The sequence below is a fragment of the Rhineura floridana genome, chromosome 9 (assembly GCF_030035675.1).
Source record: "Rhineura floridana isolate rRhiFlo1 chromosome 9, rRhiFlo1.hap2, whole genome shotgun sequence".
NCBI lineage: Eukaryota > Metazoa > Chordata > Lepidosauria > Squamata > Rhineuridae > Rhineura > Rhineura floridana.
The window spans coordinates 30,100,617-30,110,792 of NC_084488.1; the positions used below are offsets into that span (position 1 = coordinate 30,100,617).

General features: G+C 40.5%; 1 protein-coding gene across 5 annotated transcripts in view; it reads left to right on the top strand.

The window, feature by feature from the left end:
* SPATA18 (spermatogenesis associated 18) overlaps positions 1 to 9,762 on the top strand; it is a 34,509-nt gene extending 24,747 nt beyond the window's left edge. The window contains exons 10-13 of one of the 5 annotated variants that reach the window (XM_061584578.1): positions 66 to 189; positions 1,677 to 1,775; positions 5,128 to 5,173; positions 5,624 to 9,761. In XM_061584578.1, coding sequence (XP_061440562.1) covers positions 66 to 189; positions 1,677 to 1,775; positions 5,128 to 5,173; positions 5,624 to 5,628 — 274 coding nt within the window. In that variant the 3' untranslated portion in view covers positions 5,629 to 9,761. The other 4 variants (XM_061584577.1, XM_061584576.1, XM_061584580.1 and 1 more) reach the window with 4 other exon arrangements.
* Positions 9,763 to 10,176: the final 414 nt, after the last annotated feature.

A 10,176-nucleotide genomic window follows, 5' to 3' on the forward strand; every position in this document is an offset into this window, starting at 1 on the left:
TCTGGAGTTTTATGTATGTGGATTACTAACTCAGTTGCAAGCTAAACTTCTTTGTGTCTTGCTAGATACCGTCGCAGCTATGACTCTGATTTCACAGCTCCCCTGGTGGCCTATCATGTATGGCCTGCTCTTATGGAAGAAGATTCTGTCATTGTGAAGGGAGAGGCAGTCACAAGAAGAGGTGCTCTGGTAAGTACTCTTCTCTACTCTGGTAAGATTTTAACTCAGAGGCTTGGATCCTAAGCTGCCACTGTGTTCGTGTGTGTGTGCGTGCGTGCATGCACAATTACTACTAACAATGCCTCTATCTGCAGCTCCTTGCAGCGTATCCCAGATCATTCCCAAGGGCCCCCAATCTCCAGGAGTAGATTTGGGGAAGGGCACGGGGGCTGCATAGGGAAGGGGTTGGTGGAAAAGCCCTACTCCATGAAGTTGAATTTTGTTCCATTCATAGAAGTAAATCTGGGGTGCAAGACATAGTTCCCATCCTAGAAATGTCTGAATTGAGTGGTCCACGTACTGGCTGACATTCTGGAGCATCCCCCCTTCTCCCCCATGACCAACAAATGAATAGCCTTCTTGCTTTATGAGACACCCTTCTGTGTGATGAGCAGAAGGGCAAATCCATGAGCAGAGATCTGTTTCTGCTTGCTGATCTATCTCACTGAGTTGGGTTGATTTATATCAGAGAAGGAACCTGTGGTCTTCTAGATGTTATTGGACTCCCAGTACCCATCAGCCCCAGCCAGCATGGCCAACAGTCATCAGGGGTTATGGGAGTTGGGAGTCCTACAGTATCTGGACAGCCACAGTTTCTCTGTCCCTGATTTGTATGATTAGCAAGTAGTAAAGTGCTGATTATGCTGCAAATAATTGTTTACAAATGGCATTGGTGCAAAATTACAAGCCATGATATTACGCTTTATTTATTACACTTATATCCCCCCTTTCTGTTGGCATGCTCCAAGGGACTGACAGTATTAAAATTGCATAAAGCAATTACACTAAATCAGAACAAAATACTAAGACTAAATATAGACTTTTACAATCATGGCAAATGTATCACCACAAACCTTTTAGATTAAGACACTGACATTTGCTTATGACACTGACATTTCCTTCCTACCTTTCAGTTCTTATCATGATGGCACTGAGAATGTGCTTAAAAAAACATTCCCTTTCATTGAGGAGGCTATGTACACACCATACATTTAAAGCACATTACCCCTTTCCCCAAAGAATCCTGGGAACTGTAGCTTGTTAAGGTTGCTGGGAGTTGTAGCTATCTGAGAGGTAAACTATACTTCTGAGTATTTGGAGGGGGGGATTATGGTGTGTATGGAGCGAATAGCTGCATTTAAAGCACATGTAAAGCACATCATCCCTCCCTCCCAAGAATTCTTGGAACTGTAATTTACCCCTCACAGAGCTACATTTTCCATGAGAATTTGCAGTTTCAATTGCATTTCCAATGGGAGCTGAAAATCCAAAGGGGGCTTGGTTTGGGAAAACTCCCAAGAGTTTGGGACTGGGGCCTTAATTGAGGAACATATTAGACTCATACAAATCCCATCTTTTCTTCCACATAGCTGTCTTGCTCTCATATAATATAAGCACCACCATGATTGCTCCCTGCTTGCTATAGATCTGTTCTCATGTTCTATATTTCGTTTCAGTGGTCTCACAGGAGTAGAAGCAGAAGCCGTAGCCGAGGCCGCAGCCGCAGCCGTAGCTTGAGCCCTCTCTCTCATAGTGCAGGCCACTCCCGACATTTGGTAAAGTAGAATAGCCTGATTAACATAACAGTCCAAGATACAATACAACAAAGCCAATCATAAAGGGGGGGCATCACAAAAGGGAAGGGGGCTGGGTCCCCTTATTCCCCCTTTTAATTTGATCATTGTATCAACATGGTAAAAGCTGTGGGGGTATACCTGGCAGCCTTGTGAAATGAGGCAAGTATGGTTCCAAGTAGATGTGTTTGCCAATATCTACAGTATTGGCAGAACTTTATTCCCTCAGCTTTTGTGTGCACGTGCATAAGAATATCCCCTTTCTGGACAAGGTGCTTCAGAGGGTGGTGGTGGCTCAACGTCAGGCACACTTGGAGGACACTGGACCCATTGCAATCCAACTTCAGGCCTGGTTATGGCACCGAAACTGCCTTGTTCACCCTGGTTGATGAAATTTGTGGGAGAGAGATGGGGAGATTATGACCCTGCTTGTTCTCCTTGACCTCTCCACGGCTTTTGATATTTTTGACCTTCTGGAGCAACTAATCGAGGTGGGGATTGGGGGTGCAGTATTACAGTGGTTCTACTCCTCTCTTTGGGCACATTTTAGAAAGTAATTATGGAGGGAGGTATTGCTTAGTAACATGGGAGTTGCCCTGTGGTGTTGCACAGGGTTCTGTCTTGTTCCCCATGTTATTTAACATTTATTTGAAACTTCTGGGAGCTCTCATCAGGAGACTTGGAGTGAGGAGTCATCAATATGTGAGTGACACCCAGCTCTGTCTGTTCCATCTGAATCAGGAAAGGTGGTTCAGGAGCTAGATCAGTGCTTGGAGATAGTGATGGGCTAGATGTGGGCCAGTAAGATGAAGCTGAATCCCAAGGAAGAAGCAAGTCTGTAGCTTGAGGTTACTCTTGGATCCATCCTTGCTCAAGTGGCATCAGTGCCTATTTCCAGCTCCTGCTGGTTCATTAGCTATGGCCCTTTTAGACAGAGATGACGTGCCACTTCCCTCCATGCTCTTGTAACCTCCAGACTTGAGGTTTTGAAACAGCTGTACTGGTTGTCATTTTGTTTCCAGGCCCAATTCAAGGTGCTCAAGCTCTAAATGACTTAGTCCAAAATATCTGAAAGACTGCCTCCTTCCCCACAGATCCTCTCAGGTGCTTAGATCAGCAGAGGAGTTCTGCCACCCTTGGAAGTATGGGTAGTGGTGGACCAGGAGAGGGTATTCTTTGTGGCAGGCCCTAAGCTGTGGAATTCTCTCCCTGCAGAGATGTATCTGACACCTTTATTGTATCGCTTGTCATATGCTGAAAATGCACCTCTTTGTCCTGGTGTTTGAAAACCTGAGAGTTATTGTTTAGACCCACTTTATTCTTCTGGTTGTAAATTGTTTTAACTGGTTTCATTATTTTTTAAAATATTTTTGTAACATGTTTTGGGACCATATGGTGAAGGGTGCGGAAGAGATCCATTAAAATTAATAAACAAAATGTCAACATTCATGAATTAATCCATGAATAAAACACTGGGTGTGTTCACTGCATGTATTTAGAACTCACAGTTGTTCATGTTTAGGTTAATTGAATTTACCATTCTATAATTTACCATAGATGTTATGCATACTGTGTGCATGAATGAAATAGGAAGCTTCCTTTCCCCTCAAAGATTCTTGGCATGTTACTGAAGCCTCAGACCCTCTGAATTTAATTTTAACAGTACTTGAAGGCATATAACAACAACAAAGTGTATAAATAGTACCTTGCTAAGCTCTTGTGACTGAAGCACAGCTATTAACAGGCTAAATGTACTTGTCAGTGGCAATTAAGGCACAATGTAACTGCAGGAATAATAAACTGAAATTCTTCAGGAATGTTAATGTATGTTTGCACAATCAAATCCTGGTTTAATAAAACAGAATATGTACGATCACTGTAGCCTCACACACATCCTCTAGTCCTCCATTCATACAAATGGGGAATCAAAACAGGAAGCTGCAGTTAACTATAATTTCCTGTTATGTAGGAACTGGGAACTATGGTTAATGGCTTCCAAACAATCCAGGATTCATAAGTCATCTTCTTTAAAGCATGGCTTCATATCCCAGCTTCTTTGGAAGCCATTAACCATAGTTCCCAGCTTGCACATAACAACAAATTATGGTTGCTCCTAGTTTGTTTCCTTGCTTAAGGAAAGGGAAGTGCAATGGTGTTACATGCAGGTGCATAGAGCTCGTACATGTCCTGGCATCTTAAGTTAAAAAGAGCCACATTAGCACACAACCCAATACATAAACCAGTGAAGCAGGACTCCTTAGGTTTAAACCATTTCATTGTTCTCCTTTATTTTACTTGTGAATTAGGCTACCTGTCATTTTAAGCAATGATAAACTAGCCATTTCTCCGGTAAATATGTGTTTCTCTCTCAGAGCTGTAAATTATCCTCCTTTCCCCCCCTTCTTCCATGGCAGCAGTAGGCAGGAGAAGGAGTATAGTTAAGCTTCTCTCCTGCAGTGGTCCAGCTATGCTCCTTTTCCCCTTCTGTTTCCTCCGATTGTGGCGGGGGAGGGAGGCAGGGAGAGGCAAACTATCATGTGGTTCACTAACTGCTCAGCTTCCCCCCCCCCCCATGAGACTCATCTCTGAATCCTGTTTCACATGCGGGAGCACTACCCTTAGTTTGGGGCCAGTAAGCTTGCACCAAGGGGAATATACTGTATTTTGTCATGTGTATCATACAGTGAACAAGAACTGCAGAAGGTTTTGAGTAAGTGAAGGCCGTCTTTGGTCACATCTGCACCACACATTTAAAGCACATGGCATCCCCCAAAGTATCCTGGGAACTGTTGTTTGTTAAGGGTTCTAGGAATTGTAGCTCTGTAAACTACAGTTCCCAGGATACTTTGTGGGAAGCCCCATGTTTTAAATGTATGGTGTTGATGTGCCCTTAGAGTCTTGCCCAAGTTAGGTCCCCTTCGTAATGCGATGTCAGCAGCATGGGAGCTGCTGTAGCACAACTCTTTCTCATGACCCCGGGGTAGAGGGAGAAATCCCAGCCCATTTGCCCATGCTGCATCTCCTCATGTCAGCATCACTCCTCCTGAAAACTGGGGTAATGTTGATCTGGGAAAGAATGGCAGTTTGGCTTGTTTTCCTCTTCCCACGTGGTCAGGGTGGGGGATGTCCCATATTACTCTGGCAGTGTAAGAAGGAGCCACACTGCAATAGTTCCCATGCTGGCAGCATAATATAAGAAAAGGGCCTGAGTTTTCTCCCTTATACTGTTGTGATGGCATAAGCTGTATTTAGATTCTGGAACATAATCCCTTTCTAGAACAAAATGGGAGGAATCAAACCATTAATTTTTTCCCCTTTGTTATTTGTCTTTTAGCCATCCCGAAGCCGCAGCCCTTCCCCGTTAAGGAGTGGAAGCCCAAGTAAGTGGGCATATTCAGAACTTAGACGATCATGGCTTTGAAATGCTTGAATAACCAAGTAAACAGATAATATAACAATCTGCAGGGTGTTCTTTAAAAGAAAAGCACAAGAATGTTGTTCTTAATTTACTTATTTTTATGGGGTTTTCATTCTTATGATGTTAAAAAGATTTCTGATCTTGGTTATAGACTTCTGTGATACTCATTTCATCCCAATTATCACAAATCATGACACCATTTTTGTGGGAATTATACCACTTCAGGGCAAGTTCTTGGTGGTATCTTTTAGAGCTGTTTTTCTGAAGATTAAGAACAAATTATCCCTAACCGCCCATAGCTAAGCACACTTAAGCCCACTTAAATTAATAAAATTAAGAATACTTGATTCTATGCACTTTTCTGTAATGGGATCAGCTTGCTGGATAAAAGCCAATTCCATTGCCATTACAGCTTGACTGCGGATATATCCTAAGTGTGTGTGAGCATGTGCATAGAGATCTACAGGGGAGCCAACACCAAATCCAGAAGTCTGGTTCACTTCAGCCAGGACAGGACTTAGGATGTGATGACTTTTCCTTTTTCTCCTGACAGTTTTTCTTTACTATTTTCTCTCTCATTGACACAAGGTTTTTTTTGGGGGGGGGATATGTATGTTTGGGTCCAATCCATGGGTGTTTTGGAGAACAAGGGGGCTTTGGATGCAAGGTTACCCCAGCACAATCTATTTGGCCACTACTGCTGGCTGGAGCACCACTGGTGATAGACCTAGGACTGCAGGGTTTATTGTTGGTGTATTGGGGCCACTGGGGTGTACATGCTTCCATGCCAGTAGATCTCCTCTCCACCAGTGGAGGGCCCTTTTCTCCACATGCTAACTTGTCTCAGCCGGCCTTTGAAGAGGATTAGGATTGCTTTGCTACTGGATTAATTTACACAAATAAAATCTGGATTGTGAATACAGTCCTAGCTTGAAACCCTTCAGTGTAGAAGTTTACAAAAATAATTATATACTGAAATATGTATTTTTCTCCATTAGGAATTTAGGTTAACTGGATATGATTTTTTGATTCTGTACACCTGGATCAATCTGCTTCTGTGGTGCCTCCTCCTGTTCCAAGAGTACCTCAAACCTCACTTAAAATAATGTGAACAGCAGTTTTGAATCACTCCAAAAGGAGAGTGAATTGGGATTGATGCGTTTGTAACTTTAGATTTGTTTTTATGTTTGTTTTTATAACTTAATAGATTTTTTTAAGGGAATGAATACAACAAATTTGATTAAAAATTGCATAGGCATGTTAAGATCATATTAACTTTATTTTTAAAGAACTTGTTTACACAACTCTTCCAGCACCTCCTTTAGGAAAATCATTACTGTCACAAGAATGGTGCCAGGATAACCCATATTGATGATGATACACTTAACAAGACAGTTAGGTATTCAGCAGTACAATACATTGAGACTATCACTTGAAATACAGTACTTGGTGCTTATTTAGGGAACAATCCATGTGAAGTTAAGCTCATTAAAGTCCCACTGAAATCAATGGGATGTAAAAATGCTTAAGATTGGCTGGATCATGCCTAATGAAAGTAATTGGTTCTGCATCAAAACATGAAAACATTATCATGAAAGCATACTTCTAGAGAATCCAATTACAGTATTTGGTTTTGATATAAAAATTAGCATGTCGATTTCAGAAACATATATTCCTGCTGATCTATTGCCTGGTTATACCATTTGGTGCTGATATCAGTATTTTCCTTCCAAGAAAGCTGATGGTTTTTCTCTTCTGTACCCCACCTGTAGGGCTAGCCTTAAATATAAGCAACACAAATGACTGGGGCCTTGCCCTTTTACATATGATGTTAGATCCACATGGGTCAGAAAATTAGTTTGATGAGACCAGTCTCTTATTACCGATCTTGAACATGGTACTTCAGCAAAATTGCAAAATTTTGTATTACTAGTACAAAATAGATTGAGTTTTCTATTGCTTTTATGATAAAACTATTTAGCCCTTCCGAAGAAAAATCAAATCATATTAATTAGTTCTCTGGCTTCCTTTAAGGAATGTAGACACTTTTACCTTCTCAGTTTAAATGGACATTTTGTTTAAGATTGCAAATTTTACAACTTGGTGAGCTCACATTTATAACAATGTTAGATATGTTGTTGGAAATGCATTCCCTATTGCCTGCTTAAAAGAAATAATTGAGTTAGATTTATGCATGTGTCATGTGGATCGGCTTGAATTCATAATAAAATATTTGAAAGTGCTGGACTACTAAAATTGCTACTCAGCCACTGGTTTATATTTCCAAGCCTCAATCATGAGCAGGCCAGACTCCATTGCATAAGAGACACTTACTAGAGAGCTGTGATTGTGTAGTTGTATGATATACATGTTTCCAAACAATCCTTTGCTTATTTATAAGTAACATTTTTGTTTACACTTACAAAGATCTTAGGTGTATGTACACCTAAAAAAGCATAATGGTTTGGTTCAAACCATTATGCTGTTACAAGGAGCTAATCAGGAGCGCTATCAGTTGTAAACTAACCAGTGTTCCCCATCACATCCAAATTTGTAGAACTGTGGTTTGGTTAAAGTATAGTGTGAGAACAACCTAGGAACTGAACCCATGATTTCATAGTTACCTCTTCTCACTAATCACAAACCACATTTTCTGAGTTTGGATGTCCCAGGGAACTGTGGTTTGCTTAAAACTGGAAGTGCAAACTTCCAATCTCCTCCTCTAGCATACAAAAGGAGAACGGAGGGGAGCGTGTAAGCCCAAGGCTTGTCAAAACGTGTGCATGTAGCAAGAAACCATTTTTCCCCATTCTGTCTGAACCTAGCTATTGTGAGTAGTGGATCTCATCTACATACCAAAGCCAGTGTATAGCAATATGAATTTTAATTGTGTGTATATCTGAGCTCTGTAAAAAGAGAATATACTATCTTTCACTATCAAGGTCATTAGGTAAAAAGAGATCTAACAAACATTTCAATAACATGTACATTAAGGAAGGTATTCCAGACATTATACTTAGACTTCTCGTCTAACATCCAGTCAATATTCAGGCAAAAAGGTAGTGTACCTGACACAAGTTCACAATGTTTATGAAAATAGTTATGAGGTGCAAATGAATATGATAAGCATTGCTTATACTATGATTTTCTAATACAGTGTTATTTGTGATCAGTGATAATGCTGTTTTACTGGACCACATTCAGAGCAGATTCATGCTTTGTTCAATCCTATTAAGAGTGTGAGTGTTGTAGATGTACTCCTGTTTTTTGCGTGTGTTATGTTGTGGAAGGTATATAAAAATGTAAGAGATATATAGACCCATGCATTAGCATTTTCAAAGCTGACTTTTGTGTGTGTATCTGAAGCAACTTTTCACTTCTCCGAGATTAAATGAGGGCCCATTCAAATTTTATGTCCTTGGTTACTTCCATGTGATGGCGACCTCATAGGTGATCACATGGATTGTGTAGAGAATCTTCATACTAATGCATGCAAGGAATGTGCTGTGCTAATGTGAAGATGCTCTATGATTGGGCCCGTTCCCACAATAAGAGTATTAAAAATATTAAGGCTCCCCTCTGCATCACAGTGTGCTTTCTGGCAGGCTACATGTGGTGAATGTGATTCATTTCCACACATACTTTGTCAGACAATATTTGCATGTGAATATTCTCCCTGCACACAGTCCCTTATATTGATGTTACCAAAGTGGCGTGGAAAGAAGCCATATGGAACTGGCTCCCAGATCTCTGTGGTAATGTATGAATTAGCCTGCCAGAGATCCAGATTTGAAATTGATGCTGGGATCCTTCAGATTGCCAGGTGTCAACCCAGGGATCATGTTTGTATTTTGAAAAACCCTGCCAACAGCAAGAGGGGACTGTGATGCTCATGGACTAGAGCTTAAATCATTGCTTAGCCATGAAGATGACTGGGTGACTATGGCAGATCACCAAGTCTCAGGCTGGGAATGTCCCAACTGTGAGGAAAAACAAGCCTATGAATATGTACGGAAATATCATCACAATAATAACAATGGTATGACAATGAAAAACTTTTTGCAGGGAATACAATGTAATGATGTCAATTACTTTGGACCATCTGACACAATCTGAGCATTCCATCATAGCAACCACATTTGGGAAGCATTTTAAAGATCTTTCAGAGTGCATTGCTGTAATCAGAAATAATCTTATTTGTTTGCCTTTTTTGTGTGTTTTTATAAATGTCTTATATTTTGGATTGCTGTTTTAACTACAGAATTGTTTTCTTAATTTGTTTTTTTATATATATATTTATTAAAGTACACTGGAAAACCAATATTTTGTTTGCAGATATCTTACCATGCACCATTTGAATGCAGTGATAATACTGTATGTTTGCATAGTACTGTTTCATGAGCTGTAGCTTACAGATAAGGGGCCTAATACAATGTTTTATAATGAAACGATACTAGAATAAACATTTCCAGCTAAGTACTGGGCCAACATTGCAACAAATTATGAATAGTTATGGATGTGTCCACATATACATGACTGTTGGGAATGGATCATTTTGTTTTACTGTAGCACAAAAACACCCACATCGCAGTTCCCTGTCAGAAATTGTTTACTGATGGCTCCTGAAACTATAAGTTTTGCAAATAAGAAATATAAGAAAATCTGTTCTGATCTGGGATGGCTTATAGTAGTAACTTTGGAGTTATGTTGTGATATTTAAATTGAAAGCTAAGGTGATGGGGTCAAGTGTATGCTATATACCTGTCTTGACAATATTTGCCTCCCTGGGCTCCTACTGAGAAGAAGGGCGAATATAAATCAAATGAATGAACAAATGAATGTTGAACATAAGAAGAGCCTTGCTGGATTAGGCCAATTGCCCGTCTAGTCCAGCACTTTGTGTTCACAGTGGCCAGCCACCATTGATGCCCATGGCCCCATAAGCAGCACTCTTCGCACTTGTGA